Source organism: Peromyscus eremicus, chromosome 1, assembly GCF_949786415.1.
Source record: "Peromyscus eremicus chromosome 1, PerEre_H2_v1, whole genome shotgun sequence".
Classification (NCBI taxonomy): domain Eukaryota; kingdom Metazoa; phylum Chordata; class Mammalia; order Rodentia; family Cricetidae; genus Peromyscus; species Peromyscus eremicus.
The window spans coordinates 168,950,225-168,968,160 of record NC_081416.1 but is presented as its reverse complement, the minus strand read 5'-3'; the positions used below and the strand labels follow the sequence as shown (position 1 = coordinate 168,968,160).

The 17,936-nt window shown below is 47.7% G+C and overlaps 1 protein-coding gene and 1 pseudogene across 1 annotated transcript; both read right to left on the bottom strand.

The window, feature by feature from the left end:
• Window positions 1-2,939: 2,939 nt before the first annotated feature.
• On the bottom strand, window positions 2,940-7,383 carry Tex101 (testis expressed 101). Its single transcript, XM_059253522.1, has 6 exons — window positions 7,247-7,383; window positions 5,778-5,882; window positions 5,526-5,666; window positions 4,924-5,109; window positions 3,433-3,564; window positions 2,940-3,322 (listed from the first exon to the last, which is right to left on the bottom strand). The coding sequence occupies exons 2-6, from the start codon at window positions 5,839-5,841 to the stop codon at window positions 3,093-3,095; spliced, it is 753 nt and encodes a 250-aa protein (XP_059109505.1). The 5' UTR covers window positions 5,842-5,882; window positions 7,247-7,383; the 3' UTR covers window positions 2,940-3,092.
• A 1,060-nt stretch (window positions 7,384-8,443) lies between these two features.
• LOC131924923 (carcinoembryonic antigen-related cell adhesion molecule 1-like) lies at window positions 8,444-16,310 on the bottom strand (annotated as a pseudogene).
• Window positions 16,311-17,936: the final 1,626 nt, after the last annotated feature.

Here is a 17,936-nt window from a genome sequence, read left to right as displayed (position 1 = left end):
CCAGACATTACCCGTCTCTGAATACTCATTATCATACAGGCTCAGTTGTGTGAGAGCTAGAGAGTTAATTGTTGCCCAAAGATCTCTAAGTGGCGCTGGGCTTGCAATCTGTGTGTTCAATACAGAAAAGACCAACAGAAGTCTTAACCCACCCATAGCCGGTAGGCTAAAGGCAACCGAGTCATTCCCTTCCTTAATGAGCCTTACTGCAAATTGGAGTCCTTGTAAAATGGTATGCCAAAAGCAAATGGAACTTGAGTTTGTAAAATTATAACTTTTAAAGCCAATCGAAATGTATGTAACTATTGATTTAGATTTGTCATGCCCAATAGAATGAAAGATTAACTGTGGTAGCTACTTTTGCTGCCAGGGTCTCCACTGTGCTAGCTGTAGTAACCAATTATGAAATGGCAATCCCAGAAACAGTAGCAGTGGTGGTTGTCGCTGTTATAACAGCAACAATGTCAAATTCGTGTAAGTTCATTTTAAGCATAGCTAAGGGGAGTTCCTAGGGCAGTTAGGTCATTTTATCTACGATTGGCTTAAGCAAGTGACAACTATGTCAGTACATTCCTCATTGGCTAGGGCTAGCAAGGGCTAGCTAAGACTATAGCTTTCCATTTTTGGGCAGGCCTGGACAAGTCCCAGGCTTTGTCCTTATTTATTACCTTGAGCTGCTATGAGGTTATGTGTGTGTGTGTGTGTGTGTGTGTGTGTGTGTGTGTGTGTGGTGTGGGAGGAGGCGTTCAGGCCTAGTATACCTTGAGCTGCTGTCAGGGGCATGAAAGATTGATCATCCTTTGTTTGTGGCTTCCTCAGAAACGGCCTGCTCAGTTGCAAGAAGCAGGAACTGAGGCCTAATTCTTAACTGAGTCATTTGGAGCCTGTCATGATATTTGCCTGACCTTCTTCTCAGTTCCTACCCTCAAGACTCAGGGACCATTGTTGGGGAGGGAGTGGAAAGATCCTCAGAGCCAGAGGTCAGAGAGGACAAGAGAGAAACTGTCTTCTGGACATGGTAGGACCACTGCAGTCAGGATCTTCCAGCGGCTGTGGCTGCCTGCACAAGATTGAGCTGGTGGACATTGAAGCGCCAAGCAGGGAGGGGCTCAGAAGCCCCCAACCTTTAGCTGAGGAGGGACGGCTTCTAGGGGAAGGAATGTGTGTGTGTGTGTGTGTGTGTGTGTGTGTGTGTGTGTGTGTGTGTGTTCCCCCGAGACAGGGTTTCTCCATGTAACAGAGTCCTGGCTGTCCTGGAATTTGCTTTGTAAGACCAGGCTGGCCTCAAACTCACAGAGATCCTCCTGCCTCTGCCTCCTGAGTGCTAGGATTAAAAGCGTGTGCCACCACCGCTGGAATCAGTGTTCTTAAAGGGTGTGCCCCCTGGTAGATTCCAGAGGTTGGCCCCACATACATGAGTATGGGGCAGGAAAAAAAATGGAAGCATTTCATTATCTAAATACCAACAAACCAGGACATGAAGTTGGGAATGGGCAGGGAGGTGGGAATGAATCTGGAATGAGTTAGGGAGAGAAGCTGGGCAAGTGAATATATGCATGTATGAAATTCTCCGGGAATTAATAAAAATATTATACTAAAAAATCTAACTCAGGAGGCAGAGGCAGGTGGATCTCTGTGAAATTGAGGCCATCTTGGTTTACACAGTGAGTTCCAGGCCAGTCAGGGATACACAGTGAGACTGTCTCAAAAAACAAAACAAAAGAGTAGAATAGTAAAGCAAAAATTAAAAATCCTCTATATAACATCTATGTCTCAGGACCACATTTATCCATCCCCATGGCCCACAGAATACTCTGTGAGTCAGGGCCAAGGGAAGGATGCAGAGTGGGCATCAGGAGATGGGCTTGTTAGAGTCGGAGGATGGGAGAGTCTTATTTTTCCCTTCATGCCCCATGGCCATAGCTGACAGACAATCTTAAAGCAGCTGGCTTTGGCTTTAAGATTGAGCTGGGGCCATGATGTGGCACACACCTTTAATCCCAGCACTTGGGAGGCAGAGGCAGGTGGATTTCTGGGTTCAAGGCCAGCCTGGTCTACAGAGTGAGTTCCAGGGCAGCCAGGGCTACACAGAGAAACCCTGTCTCAAAAAACAAAAGAAAACAAAAGATTGTGTTGGGAATCCTACAGAGAAATGAACATGTTAGAGTAAAAGAAATATCAGACTCTTAGTCAAATACCTATGTTTATGTCCTGGCTCTTCCCAAAGCCATTTCTTGACCCCCCCTTTCTCTCTCTCTCTCTCTCTCTCTCTCTCTCTCTCTCTCTCTCTCTCTCATATATATATATATAAAATATAAATATATTATATAATATGTACATGTATATATTATATATGTTATATACACACTTTTTTTTTGATATATGGTCTCACTATGTAGTCTTGGTTGGCCTTGAACTCACTCTGTAGACCAGGCTGGCCGGGAACTCACTGCATAAACCAGGCTGTCCTGGATCTCCCAGAGATACACCAGGCCCTGCCTCTGGGGTGCTGAGATTAAAGTTGTGCACTGCTCACCCAGCTGTTTTCTGAGACAGAGTCTTGCTATGTCGAGCAGGTTGGCCTGATACTCCCTGAGTACTGGGATTCTAGCCATGTACCACTTTGCCTGGCTTTGCCTAAAGTTATGTGAATGTGAGAAATACAAATTTATCCAAACTGTTTCCTTATCTGGAAAATGTATGTTAGAAACAACACGTTAGTAGTCCCTCTTCAGCACCAAAACCCCATCGCACGGCTTGAAGCATACACAAATCACAAATTTGGGTAGGTGAAAGGGCCCAGTGAATAAAAGTGCTTGCCACCAAGCCCAGTGACCTCAGTGCAATCCCTGGGACCCACATGGTGGAAGGAGAGAACTCACTTCTGGAAGTTGTCCTTGGACTCCCATCCCCCACTCCCCCTCACCACATACACGATCTCACAACCAAGTGCTAACTTTATTATTTGTATCCAATATACATTCATGCCATTTCTCTGCTCCTCAAGCCCACCCCCACCCCACCCCACTCTTCAAATGGGTGGTCAGCAGACAGAAGGAAGGCTCCCTCCTACTCAGGCCCCCACAGTGCTCTCAGGCAAAGTGGTTGAGGGGCAGCAGCAGTGCGGGCGACAGTAGCTCCAGCAGCCACAGTGAGGCGAGCATCCAGGAGGCCTTACTTTCTGCCTTTCGGGGCTGAAGAAATGAGTGGTAACTGCAGGTCTCCTTCACCGTCATGGGTCCCACCGAGGTCATTGTAGCCATCAGTCTGCAGCCGATCATTGTGGTGCAGCCTTTGACGTGCACGACGGAGTCCATACCTCCTATGAGCCAGAGGGCATGGGGCGACAGAGACAGACGATTTAGGGGATGGGGAGCCCAGCCTTCCCTCACCTCTGGAACCCCAAGGGCGAGAACCTTGAGGGGCCTTTACCTCCAGAGAGTTCAAGTCTTCCTTGATAGCACTGAGTTGTACTGTTGGGACAGGGCAGAGACGGGGCATTGGAACAGGGCCCCAGAGCCACACATGTTGGGCAGTGGAGGGCTCCTGACGTACGAGAAGTTGCTGGACGGGGATAAAGAGAGGCGAGTTAAGGCTGTACCCAGCACCTGGGGAAGCCTGTCCCCGCTGCCTCCTCTCCCCCACCTGTGTCCTGTGGAGGCTGCACTAACCACGCCCATTACTGAGTCCCACCCACCCTTCCCCAGTTGATTTTCTTTTCATCAGGAAAAGGCGCTTATCTCGCAAGCCTGGAGACCCGGGTTCAATCCTTGGCACCCATACGAAGGTGGAAGGAGAGAGCCGACTCTCCAAGCTGTCTTCTGACGTCCGCACAGGGCGGGTGCGCGAACTCACACACACTAAAGAAGATCGCAGCGACCACATGACTTCCACACTCTGCTGACACATGCGCCAGAGCTGAAAGGATAGTTCTAGCAGAAAGGTTTGTGGGTGATCAGCGGCATTACAACTCAGTACCGCACGCACGCACGCACGCACGCAAGGTACAGTCAGAGACACGGAGGGACGCCCTGCTGCCTAAGATGCTTCCGTAAACATGTTCTAGAAGCTGGAATCTGAGTTGAGAAGGAGGCTGTGTTAGAACACGGGCTTGAGACAGAGGTGGGACAGGGTTGCTGTTCAGGTGGGGGGCACAGAAAGTATGTTACTGGCTTTTTTTTTTTTAAATGACCTATACCATCTACATTAAGAAAAAGCTACTTTTTAAGTGTAGGTACGGGCGCATGAGTGTGCAGGCCAGAGGCCAGCTTCAGGTATCATCCTCAGAAACGCTGCCCACCCTCTCTGAGCCAGGGCCTCTCACTGCCCTGGTGCCCACCAATTAGGCCAGCCTGGTTGGCCAGCAAAGCCAGAGGATCCTCCTCCTGTCTCCCTCTACCTCTGAGAGCTGGGATCACAAGCTCATGCTGCTATGCTTGACATTTTTATGTATGTTCTGGGAAGCTGAACACAGGCCCCCAGGCTTGCAGGGCAAGTACTTTACCTATTGACCCATCTATAGTGTTAAAAAGTGTGACTGTGAGTCTAAGATACTACACAAGGCACAAGAGGGGACAGAGGCACTTGTAGGTGAGAAGACACAATGCAGGTCTGGATGCCAAACTAGGGGACTGGACTGAGTCACCTAGCAGCGATGAATCCACAACTGTTAAAATGAATGCCACTACCCGCCACCACCCCAGAAACTTACGGAGACCTCTTACTGCTCAACGAACACATTCCCTGTCGATCCTGACTTTACTGGTGTCCCTCTGCCCCGAGGAGGGCTTGGACTGCAAAGGACTTCAACTCAGGAAAGGACCATGCCGACTGGGGGATTCTTTCGAATTTGGCCCACGGAGGCCTATGCTAAGCAGACACACAGAGAAGACAGATGTGCTCATCTCCCCGTTACCCAGGTACCTATGGTCTCTGGCGGTTTCCAGAATTGGGAAATGCTGTCTCTGTTGTTGCAGAGGGTATCATTGCAGTAGTTACTGTAGGAGGCAACAACCAGGCCAGCAGGGGGGGTGTACTGAATGAAAGTCATCGACTCGATCTCTTGATCAGCGCAACCTTTACTGGCCAAAACGGCAGTCTTGGTTCCTTCTGCAAGACAGGGAGTAGAGAAAGTGGATGGGGGGGGGGGGGCGGCGGCGGCTGATGCTTGGCAGGGAGAGAGCAAATAACATGGCCACCCTTTCCCTCAAGCCCAAGGGATCATCCTCCCCGTCTCTGCCTCCCCAGTGCTGGGATTACAAATTCATGCCACCAGGCCTGGCATTTTTATGTGGGTTCTGGGTTTTAACTGAGATCCTGATGTATTCGAGACAAGCACCGTAGTGATTCAGCTATACTGCCAGAGGGTTGCAATATTAGTGATGAGAAAGAAAGGAAGCTGAGAAGATGGGCGAGGTCAGAGGTCAGGTGGCTTCAGGCCTGGAGACCAAATTGGACAACCGGACTGCTGTCGTCCAGCAATGAGGAACCGGTCACCGAGACCCACCGCTCTGTCCCCATTTTACCTGCTTTAATCAACAGTATAGTTTCCTGGCAAAGTTCGTTCGGGTCGCATCTCTCAACCTTTGACGTCCAGTTAAAGGTTCGGCCTGGATCATCTTCTAAATGCAGGTTTCTACCCACCTCACAGTGTAGATTTTGGGCCACTGGGAAGATGAGATAAAAGTCATCAATTGCCCTTCTCTGTGGGGTGGCCTCTTCTCACCAGAAACCCACCCTCTGTGGGACAGCTGTTTCCCCCATGTCCCCCAACATACAAGTCCAGTGGGAGGCTCCCAGCAGGAAGAGGAACAGGAAATACTGGATGCAGCAGGCTGTCATGGCTTCTCTGAGGCTGGGAAGAGCTAATCAGGACCTGGGAACTGATGGAGGACAGGACACAGTTCAGCCAGCCAGCCAGGGATTAAATCTCAGTTTTCTCTAAGTGTTCACTTCGCGGTAGATTGATGGTATGCAAGACCATCAAGTCTGTCCTGAAGGGCCTTGTGAGTTAAGAGCAAGGTCACAGGTTTGTTGTGCCTAAGTTTTCACCGTTCTAAGACCCAGCCATCTACAGTTAACAAGATTTTGTCAACTCTCTTTCTTTAGTGTCCAGATACAGGAGAACGGGCCCAGGAGCCCTCTGCCTTCAACCTCAGAGGTTCAGATCCACAGCAGAAGTCTCTCAAGGCCTCAAAGTCTCAGCTTTTAGGACCCAGCTCCACCAGAACTCGAATTCTGAGAGCCCTGTCCCATTCATCCCAGGATTCAGGGGTTTAAGTTCCGGCTACCTTCCCCCACAAAGGACCCATGATTCTGGGCAGTCAGCAGTCAAGGTGAATTCCACTCCTCGATATAGAAGTAGAGACTCCAGGCTCCTCCTTCAGACCAAAAGTCCAGAACTGGGCTCTCTGAAAGACCCAGCGGAAGAGAATCCAGCTCTCCTTCCTCAGGCACAGGGGACCCACTCCAGCCTCCCTCCCCTCAGAATAAGGGCTGAGGGCCAGTCCTCCTTCCTCAAACTCAGCCCTTCACCTTCAGACTCAGGGCTCCAGACCCCAAGCTCTCCTACTTCAGACTCAGTAGCCAGACCCTAGCCTTCTCCTCCTTCAGACCCAGGAGTCCAGGCTCCCAGCCCTCCTCCCTCAGACCCAGAAGCCAAACCAGACCCTAGCCTCCTCCCTCAGACACAGTAGCCAGACCAGACCCTAGCCTCCTCCCTCAGACCCAGAAGCCAGACCAGACCCTAGCCTCCTCCCTCAGACACAGTAGCTAGACTGTAGTCTCCTTCTTCAGATCCAGAAGTCCAGGATCCTAGCCCTCCTTCCTCAGAACCAGGGATCCAGGCCCAGCCCTCCTTCCTCAGAACCAGGGATCCAGGCCCAGCCTTCCTCCCTCAGACCCAGAGTTAGGCCCAGCCCTCCTCCCTCAGACCCAGGGATCCAGGCCCAGCCCTCCTTCCTCAGAACCAGGGATCCAGGCCCAGCCTTCCTCCCCCAGACCCAGGGTCCAGGCCCAGCCCTCCTCCCTCAGACCCCGGGGTCCGGGCTCCCAGCCCTCCTCCCTCATTCCCAGGGTTCAGGCCCAGCCCTCCTCCCTCAGACCCAGGGGTCCGGGCTCCCAGCCCTGCTCTTCAGACCTAGGGTTCTTGCGCTTTGATTTCTCCTTCAGGAGTTCCACCCATAGTCCCTCCTTCCTCATTCCATCTAGCTTCTTTCCTCAGGCTTGGGGAATATGGATTCCCTACCCTTCTTTTTCTTTTTAAGACGACAAAGTTCTCCCAGACTGCAGCGTGTCCTCCCTGCGCCCAGCTTCGATGGCGACCGGTACCGTACGTACGCTTGCAGCGTCTCTGCTGTGGCTCCAGAAGGCCCGGAAGGCGGGGCCAGCCTGGTCATGATACTCGAAGTCCCATTGGTTGAAGAGGATTCATCACATGGTCTCATTGGAGGAGCCTGGAGAATGGCTGCATCTCATTGGTCCCCAGAGAAGCCAATTACTGGCCGCTTTAGAAGGCACTCGTGCGCCCCCTGGCTGTTGCTGCCTGAGGTGTATGAAGAAGGGGTTTGCTCCCGGCCACGTGTTTCCCTCAGTTTGTGGGACACTATGCTTCCCCTCCTCCAGCTGCACTAGACAGTAAACTTGGCCTTTGCCCACGGAACTAAATACCAGAAGGGTCTCTCATATTCGTCGCTCTGCCCATGTCCTGAAACCCACCTAGTGGCCCTTGATCTTCCTCCCTCTTCCTGCCCAGCTAATCTTAAAGGTGTTAAAACCTAGACCCCAGGACTGGAAGAACTCCCAAACTAAAGAATTTCTGTTTAAAGATAAATGTTATTTCCTGCATCATAGATATGGATTAAACACCACAGCGCAGAAGTGAATAGTCACAGTGCTGACCACAGCCTGCCACTCTAATCCTCAGTACTCATTTTTTTTTTCCCAGAGAGGATCTCACTGTACAGTGCTAGCTCCCTTGGAACTTGCTATGTAGACCAGGCTGGCCTCAAACTCACACTATCTACCTGCTTCTCCCTCCTCAGTGCTGGAATCAAAGGTGTGTGCCACCACACTCAGCTGACATTTGTTTTTTGGACCTTGAGAAGAGTAAGCAAAAGAACATTATCAACTGTCAGTGACATGGTTCACCCTGACTCAGAACATGGCTCCCAGGCACTTTCTCCACCCACTCTTCCCATCCTACAGAGTCAGAGCTGAGCCAGCCACCTGTGAGACAGGAGCAGAGCAAGCTGGGAGCAGAGCTCTGGACTGCTGGTCCCCATCTGTGGGGAATTCTCTCCCCCAATTTGGAGAAAATCATGTGAGCACAGTTGGAAGCCCTGGGTGTTCCTTGTAGGTCGTGGAGGTCATAAAAAGAAAATGGAGGGGACAGGAAGGCTTGTGTGAGTCACAGAAAGAAATCTTGACTTTAAGTATCCCTAATACAACTTGAGGCTTTCCAAGGCTGAGAGAACCTCCTGCTCACATTCCAAGCTCCATCCCTATCAGCCAGGAGAATCCAGAGAAGCAGGAGATGATTAGACATAGGGATGGAACAGGAAGCTCTGGGACAATTGAGTTTTGCTTGTTCCCATAGACATGGGCTGGAAATTAAATGCTTCTGCCACTTCCCAGGAAGCCAAAAAGACTCCACTCCAAACCTGTAACTGATAGTTCAGAGATCCACTTACTAAGGACTGTAATGATCTTGACTGTGGTCCTATGGACTCCAGGGAAAAAGTTATAGACGAGGCAGGTATAGGATCCGCTATCTGTAGCTGGAGAGCTTCTCTCCAGGTCCCACCAAGCCCCTGCAGTCCCACAACCCATGTATAAAATAATCACTCAGATGCTTATAAACTGTACGGCCATGGCAGGCTTCTTGTTATCCAGTTCTTCTATCTTAAATTAACCCATTTCTATTAATCTATAAGTTGCCACGTGGCTCGTGGCTTACTGGTACCTTACATCTCGCTTGTCATGGTGGCGGCTGGCAGCATCTCTCTCTCAGCCTTCCTGTTCCCAGAATTCTCTTCTCTGCTTGTCCCGCCTATACTTCGTGCCGGGCTACTGGCCAATCAGCATTTTATTTATACAGAGCGATATCCACAGCACTTCCCCTTTTCTTTTTTTTCAAAAAGGAAGGTTTTAATTTTCACATAGTAAAATTACATATAACAAAACAATTATCAAGCAAGAATTACAATATTAAAGAAGATTTCCTATCTATCCTATATTTGTGAGTCTAAGGTTTCATATCTAACTTATCTTTTATCATAACTAAGGAAAATTATAACTATCTCTAGTGTTCAACTACATCAAAGACCTCAGAAGGATATAATACTACCTGAGAAATAGGAGAAGGATGCAAGCAACTTTCGGGAGTCTTGCAGGGTAGACAGAGACAGCTGGCAGCCTGGACAGTCATCCAAAGTTCTCTTGTAAAGTTGGGGCATCTGTCTTCAGCCCACAGGGCTAAAGTCTCTCAGTCACTTCTCTCTGTGTCTCATAGAATGTCTGGCAGTTTCCTCTGCAAAGCAGGAACCTGAAGGACCATTTCGCCAAGCAAAGTTCAGTGGTCACCTTCCTATGGGTCCTGCATGTCCAGTCGATACATTTTTTTTCAAGCAGTCCAGGCAAGAACAGTTTCTTGCCCAAATGGCTATTTTTGCCAAGGTGAGTGTCTTCGGTGAGTGTCATACGGAGTGTCTTTGATGCCCATCCTCCTGTCTGAAGTAAATCAGTGCTGCCAGGAGCAGACATGTCTCACTGTCCAGAAAGTCTAAATTTTAAAAAATATTTTAAATGCCATATTCTGTAGGTCTTTGAAGTGTTTGAAGATTACCTGTCTATCTGAAATATATCTATGTATGCCTAGAAAACTTAACTAACATGCTACAAATTTGACTATCATAGAAGACTAATTATCTGTATTTCTTAATTATCCATTACAATCTAAATGAATTACATAAACATAATACCTTAAACGAGAGTAGAAATATACACACAGTATAACAAAATTAACTTTAAATTTGTATCAACTAAAATCCATAGCAATGTAAAACATTTTAAACAAGTTGCTCTTTAAAAGTAGGTTCAGCCGGGCGGTGGTGGCACATGCCTTTAATCCCAGCACTCAGGAGGCAGAGCCAGGCGGATCTCTGTGAGTTCGAGGCCAGCCTGGGCTACCAAGTGAGTTCCAGGAAAAGGCACAAAGCTACACAGAGAAACCCTGTCTCGAAAAACCAAAAAAAAAAAAAAAAAAAAGAAAAAAAAAAGTAGGTTCATTAATCTATCCTTTTATCCTATCATATCTATACTATCCCCTTTTTTCTTTAGAAAGACATTGTATTTATAATCAACCTGCTTTAAATAAAAATACTGGTTTTTCTCTGTCCCACACCAGATGGCTCTTCTGATTTGGGACACAAGAATCTCTTAAACTTTTTATTTATTTATTTATTTATTTATTTATTTATTTATTTATTTATAGCAATATGTCTGGGTTTGGAGAAGGAGTTAGCCAATTCCATCTCCAAAGCCAGCTTGGTATATTTGGGAATTTAGGCGTAGCTTCTCTTACTACTTCCAGCTGGAGGGGGGTGCTATATCTTATGGGGACACAAAGAAAATTTTAGGATTATGGAGTAGTTCGTGAGGGTGTATCATCTGAGCCAGTTGCCTTGAAATGGTTCTGCATGTTGGATCATCTGGACCTTGGTGTCATCGGAGACCTTTCAGGGGTCTTGGCTGGTCAAACCTGATGTATCTTAATCTGGCTTTCTGTGGAAACAAAAGCAGAGACTCCTTTCCAAAGCAACATATCCTTATATCCAAATTTTGAATTCAAGGTACCTTTAAAATATACATTTTGGCATAACTCAACAACTTTTACAATCAAATGTTTTTCTTCAGTTGCAAATATCAAAGAGAACATCATCCAGATTCTCTGTGTGATAGCCATCTTTACGTGGCTTATTTTTTATATTACCTTGAACCTATTGCTTTAAACTGCAGCATTCTAAGACTGAAACGGCGCTGTGGCTGCTGGCTCCGCCCACTTCAGCTTCCCAACATGGTGGTGGTGCATTTTCCGTCAGCTCTGGGAGCCATCAACTCTCAGAAATAGTGGGTCTATGCTTCTATCAAAGCAGCATGTAGCTCAGAAACCTCTTTTTTTTGTTTTGTACTAGCAAAGGCTAAATCCACCACGCAGCTTAATGTGCCACTTGCAGAGGCCTCATTCCCGCCATACTGCAGGTCGAGCGTGCATGCCAGGAACCTGCCATAGTAGCTTAAACACGCAGGCTGCCACTAACTTGAGAGAGACAACTAGGAACTGTTTTTAGCTCCATTTTAGAATCTTTTTTTCTCAGGTTTTAGGTGGAAACTCTTGCCAACCCATTGGGCACCATTTGTAGCTGGAGAACTTCTCTCCAGGTCCCACCAAGCTCCCGCAGTCCCACAACCCATGTATAAAATAGTCACTCCCACAACCCACGTATAAAATAATCACTCAGATGCTTATGTTACTTATAAACTGTATGGCCATGGCAGGCTTCTTGTTATCTACTTCTTTTATCTTAAATTAACCTATTTCTATTAATCTATAAGTTGCCACGTGGCTCGTGGCTTACTGGTACCTTACATCTCACTTGTCATGGTGGCAGCTGGCAGCGTCTCTCTGACTCAGCCTTCCTGTTCCCAGAATTCTCTTCTCTGCTTGTCCTGCCTATACTTCGTGCCTGGCTACTGGCCAATCAGCATTTTATTTATACAGAGCGATATCCACAGCAGCTATCATTAGTTTTGATGTTGAGAATAAAAAGCTCTTGGGAGGATGACTGGAGCTCTCCATTGACAAACCAAAAGTACTGTGCAGGTGGGTTAGCATCTGTGTGGCAGGAAAGGTTAACGTTTGTCCTTAAATGGAAATGAATATTTGAGGGGGATATGATAGGAGCACCTAGATCATCTGGAGCAAACAGAACAAAGTCACATGTGATGTCAGCCAAGGGAAGGGAAAATCCTGGTCTGTAGAAGGACATAGTATCTCTTGAGCTGTGCTTTAACCTTAGTTGAGCAGGTCCTACCCAGAGCTGGGGTGTAGATTAGCAGAAGAGTACTCATTCAGCATGCACAAGCCCTGGTCCATCTTGAGCACAACACACAAACATCCCCTCTGCACACTCATGTGTGCACTGAGACTGAGTCTGACTTTTCCCCTGTCTCCATCACTCTGAGTCTCTCTAGGCAGAAGTCCCTGCAACCCATTCAAGCTCAATGCTGGGCCTGTCCGCATATGCTTGGGCTGGGATAGGATGCCCTGGCAGCCTAGGTATCTGTATGGTAGGTCTGTGTCATGAACCAAGGGGACTGGGACTGAGTGTGGTAGATCTAACCCTCTGTATTTAGGCAGTTGGGGCCAGGATGAAACAGAAAATACTTACAGGTAATGTTCAGAGAGAATGGATCACTTGGGGAGGCACTCACTGAGTTCCAGGTTCACATTCATAGGGTCCTGTGTCAGTCCTCACAACACTGAGTAAAGTGAGAATCCTATTGTCCTCAGACAGCTTCAGCCTGTCCTCTTCTGAGAGGCTTTGGCCATTTATCCTCCACAGGTAGGCTGTATTCTGAGTCTTAGGCTCACACATTAATGCTACTGAGTCCTCACCCTCCATGGGATTGATATTGTTGTTTGTGATGTTGGGCTTGGGTATCATTGCTGTGCTAACCACAGAGAGAAGCTTGCCCTGTATAGTACCTCTGATTCTTGCAAAGGCCTCTTTCAACCAGAGATAGTCTCTTAACTCTCCAACAACCCAGATCCTTAAAAAAATCAGACAAGAAGCAAATTACATGTCTAGGTCCATAGAGTAACTGAGTGCTCAGAGATAATGGGGCCTCCTGTGCTGTGCATGGAAGAAGCAAGGACTTTCTCATGAGTGAACTGAGCTGCAGTGCTTGGTGATGGACAAACTCAAGACTTGGAATCAGAGACCTCATTTTATCTCCTGGTACTCACCGACCCATTGCCTGCCTTGACACACAAGGTTTGAGTCCCTCCAGCTGCACTGACCTCCACTGCTGAGTGTAGACCTGTACCCTCCAAGCCTCTGTTGTTCAGGGCTGTCCTATAGATAAGTTATGATTAGTTTTCTTATTAAGCTTCCCTGAGACACCTGACAGCCTGTCAGAGATCTCACACAGATCAGGATAACATTGGCATTCAGGTTGGGCTTGGCCACAGGTTGGCCATTCTTGTCAGGTGTTTGATGTTGATTGACACAAATCAGGGAGCCCTCAAAGAATCTGAGTCTACAAAATGATCTAGAGGACTGAAGGTCACCTAGTAAGTCTCCATGGTGGGGAGGCTGGAGATGTGCCTCTGGACTGATAGCTTGTGCCACCCATGACCTATGTGACCCTTACTTGGTGACTCTGTTTCCTGTCTCAGTTTTCTTATAATAGGACACATGGTAAATGATCATTGCCATGCCTACAAGTTAACCTGAAATGTGAACAATGACCTGACCTTCCACCAAGCAATGTCTGTTGCAATTTTTCTTTTGGTTGTTTTTTTGGATTGTTTGTTTGTTTTTTGTTTTTTGAAACAGGGTTTTTCTGTGTAGTTTTGGTGCCTGTCCTGGATCTTGCTCTGTAGACCAGGCTGGCCTTGAACTCACAGAGATCCGCCTGGCTCTGCCTCCCGAGTGCTGGGTTTAAAGACCTGTGCCACTGCCACATGCCTAGTGTCTGTTGCCTTTCCCTGCAGGGGAAAATCCCCAAGCTGGACCAAAGGAGGACAAGGAGCTGCCATTTCCACCCTTTATCTTGTATCTCTTTAGGGCTCTTGAATTCCTGAGAGGTATTTTATTTGTACTGAAATGTGACTTTAATTGTATGTTAATAAATAAAGTTGCCCGGGAGTCAGAGCTATTAGAGTCATAGCAAGAGCATGGCAGTGGTGGTGCACGCCTTTAATCCCAGCACTTGGTAGACAGAGCTAGGTAGATCTCTGTGTGTAAAATGATACAGCCAGCATTGGAGACACACGCCTTTAATCTCAATACCAACCATAGAAGACCTGGAAGTCTCTACAGACAGGCAGTGACGAGGCAGTCATGTGTTTGGGTTTACAACCAATGAGAAGGCAGAACAGAAAGACTATATAAAGACTTTAACACAGGAAGTAGCTCTCTTTCGGAGAGGTAGGACCACCGCAGGAGGAAGGGTAAGGTTTTAGCTCTTAGCTCTGACCTCTTGGCTTTCTTCTTTGCATTGGTTCTGTGTTTCTTATTTAATAAGACGGTTGGTTACATCTACAGAGAGGTTTCAGAAGAACATCAGAAGAGCTGCCTGATTGATTTGGTACCTCTCCACCTGTGCTGAACACATTGAGTCTAAGGAGGAGATGCCCAGGTGAACTACCCCAGACATGGCTCTCTTAGGCTGACCATCAGCAGGCTCCCAGCCAACAATCTATTATTTTCCCCTCTCAGTTCCAACAGGAGGTCAAATTCAAACCCAGTCTACAAGTTTTCAAGGATTCCTGGTCCAATCTGGTACGGAGATCTGGAGCAAAGCTTCCAGATGCTCATCTCTCTGTGAGACTCTCATGGTTTCCTCAGCCAGGACCTGCCTGAGTCCTGAAGCATCTTTCTCAAGGACAAGTTCATGATGAGCATCTAAGACCCTGGGCAGAGTCTAGCATGCCTGAGCTCAGTTACCTCACCACCTCTTCTCTGAGGGTGGATTCAAGTGAGGCATCCTGATTTATTGCCGTTTTCTCCACTGTGTGTCCTTTACTAAATGTTTGAACCACAATGTGGGGATCATAACACAGAGTCATCCAGGACTGACAACCATATATGTAAAGAAGGAGGATTAACTGCACCCACCACCAAGAGGATACAATTACTTATGGTGTACATGGAACTGCACAAATGCAACTCTTATGTCACAGTTTTCTGACAACATGTATATTACTTTAGCTCCTGCATCTTTCTGAGTGGCGTTCTGGAAGAACAAGGATCCACTGGGGTATATCATCTCTCTGCCGCTGTAAGCAGGCCCTGCTTCATTTGTATTATTGGACATCATAAATGCTGCAGATTCTCCCTTGTATCAGTAAAACAAAAGGACTGTCACTGGCAGATTGTGGACAAGTAGAACATTCTTCCCTTCAGCAACGTGGGGGTGGAACTGTTTCAACGGTGACTTGGGCAGTGGTGGGAGAGGCTAAGAGGGAAGAAAGAAAAATTATCAATACCTTTGCATTTGGTAGAAATTGGAAACTTGAGTGTGTTCAACTCTCAGTCTTGGTGTGTGTGTGTGTGTGTGTGTGTGTGTGTGTGTGTGTGTGTGTGTCCTGTTGGGGGAAGGTCAGCAGCATCACCCCATTCATCAGTACCCCTGAATCTTTCCATTGTATGAAATTGTTTTCTTGGTGTCTACACAGCCCACCTCTCGCTCTCCTCAGATCCTTGCTCACACTCAGAATCTTTGGTGAGTGTAGCATGTCTTGTCTGACCTCCTCCTCTAAAGACTCTGTGCCTTCATTTTCTGACCTTTCCCTGCTTTGTTTCCTCTGAAGTGCTTGTCAACCCCTGGGCCCACCTTCTAGATGTCCTTGCTGCTCTATCTTCCTGTCCAATAGTAGCAGGGCTTTGTGAGGAGGACTAGTTTGATTTTGGTTTAAACTTCTCTACCTTGAACAGGCTCAGGTACCTGTGAGCAAATGAGTGTCCCAGATCCTGAGGTTTATTTGCAGATTTCTCAGGGTCCTATGTAATGAGGCTGTTGTTTACTTGCCCACTTTGAGTTTTACTCAGAGCGTCACCCTGATGGAGTCGCAAACTTTAGTCTTCTGGATACAGTGGCCAGTATTGATAAATCTACAAATGGTGAACAACTGAGTTTTTCTTCCCCACTTCCCAATTCCCATCCACTCTGAGCTTCCTGATGGTCTCAGGCTTCAAGCAGAAGCCAGATGTCACTTCTCAGGCTCTTTCCCTCTCCCAGAAGACCCATCCAGTCTCTGAGCTCCCCAACTCTCTACTCCTGAGGAATGTCTCCTCACCTGTGAGCAGAAGTCCCCTCCAGAAGACCTGTGCTTTGTGGAGAGGGGCTGAGGTGACCTCCATAGTCTCTGCTGTGGGCTAGGCTTTTCCTCTGGAGAGGAGGTTTGTCTCTCAGGATGCTGCCAAGCTGGGCTCCTCTGGTGTCTGCTCTGATTTTATTCCCAGACCTCAGCCTCCTCCCAGAGGAGGGCACTTCCTGGAGTCAGATGGACTGGGGGTGGAGTCTGTATATGCACATTGGTCTGTTCTTCTGTGAGTGCTGCCTCCCATCTTTCTATTCCTTTCTGGTTCAGTATTCTAGAACATACTTTGATGAGAAGTGTCCCATGTCCCGAGAGAACAGTAGCTCACCCCAGGGCCTTGTCCCTGAACTTCCTATAGCCAAGAGTGTATTTCCTTGAGACCCCAAAACCTAGCAGAGCCCAGTCTGCCCTGTGATCTCAGTGCTCAGGGAAGGTGGGATTTATTCCCAGCAGGGAGTGGCAGTCTTCTCTAGGCACTGAGTGATAACTGGGGAGGGCACAGATCCATCATCACTGGTGCCACCAGTCAGGTGTCTGATCCATGGGTACATGTTTTCTCAGGGGTTCATGTCCTGGTGTGCAGGATGAGGTGACCTGTGTGTCCTAGGAAGAGGACCCTGTGCTCCAGCTTCTTATGGAAGGCACCAGGGAGACCCCTCCACCCTCAGTTCCCTGTGCTGGATGAATGTGATTCAGGTCTGCCCATGACCTCCCTGACCTTCTGGGTTGCCTTTGCTCTCCTTGGTGATTGCCCTGTGATCTCCCTGTCTTTCCTCATGGATGATGAGAGGAGGGAGGGGACTTCACATGGTCTCCTTGCAGAGTGAGGTCTCAGTGACACAGGAAATGATTATGTGAGGGAGCTCCAGGTCTGTTGGAACTGGGTGGAAACAAGGCTGCAAGGCAGGTTCACACCTTAGGGAGTTTTCCCTGTTGATTATGGGGTTTATTGTCGCCCCCTGTTGTTCATGAGGAGACCTGCAGCTCATGTCTGGGCAGCTACAAGGATGGTAGCCAAGCTCCAAATGCTGGAATGGAGCTGAGCTCTAGTTTTCCAGGAAGGTCCCAGTGAGCAGCCGCCTTTGAAGATCTAGGTAGATTTTTGTTGGAGACCAAAATAGCTGAGATAAGACTCACTGTCATTTTGATCTGCAGTTCCAGGAAGACTGATGATATTGATCCCCCTTTCCGATGTGTTTATTAGCTTTTTGTATATCTTGTTCAGGGCAAGAATATCCAAGTCCTTTGCTCACTCTAAATTAGTTTTATTCTGACTTTTAAATTTTAAAGCAAAGTACATTCATCCACTCACAATAATATATTTTGGAATCATAACATAAAATGAAAGCAAAGCAAAACAAACCCTGCAAGCTTCTGAGTGTTGGTAATTCCTGGTGTGTTAGGTTTTCAAATTCTCAAAAATTCTAGCCCTGGAGACAAACACTCTATGGTCACCGAGAGTTGAGTCTGAGACTGAGATCTGGAGCAAGGCCTTCCTTCCAAGCAGCCACCTCTCTAATGAAATACTGGGTCTCATCAGCCAGACCCTGCCTGAGTCCCACAGGATCTTTCTGAGGGCCATGTTGGTGGGGGAACTCCAAGGGTCTGGGCTGAAGATAGTCTCCCTTTTGAGTTACTCTTCCACAGGTCCTCCTCTCACTAGCGTAGATTCTGGTGGGTGTAACACGAATTGCTAAATGGTCTTATTGATAGAAAACCCAAAGCCAGATATCAGGGTGAAAGCTGAAGGATCAGAGAAGCAGACCAAACCAGCCATGTTCTTACCTCTATGAAATCCTCATTCTAAAGAGAGAGAGTTCCTGTTTCC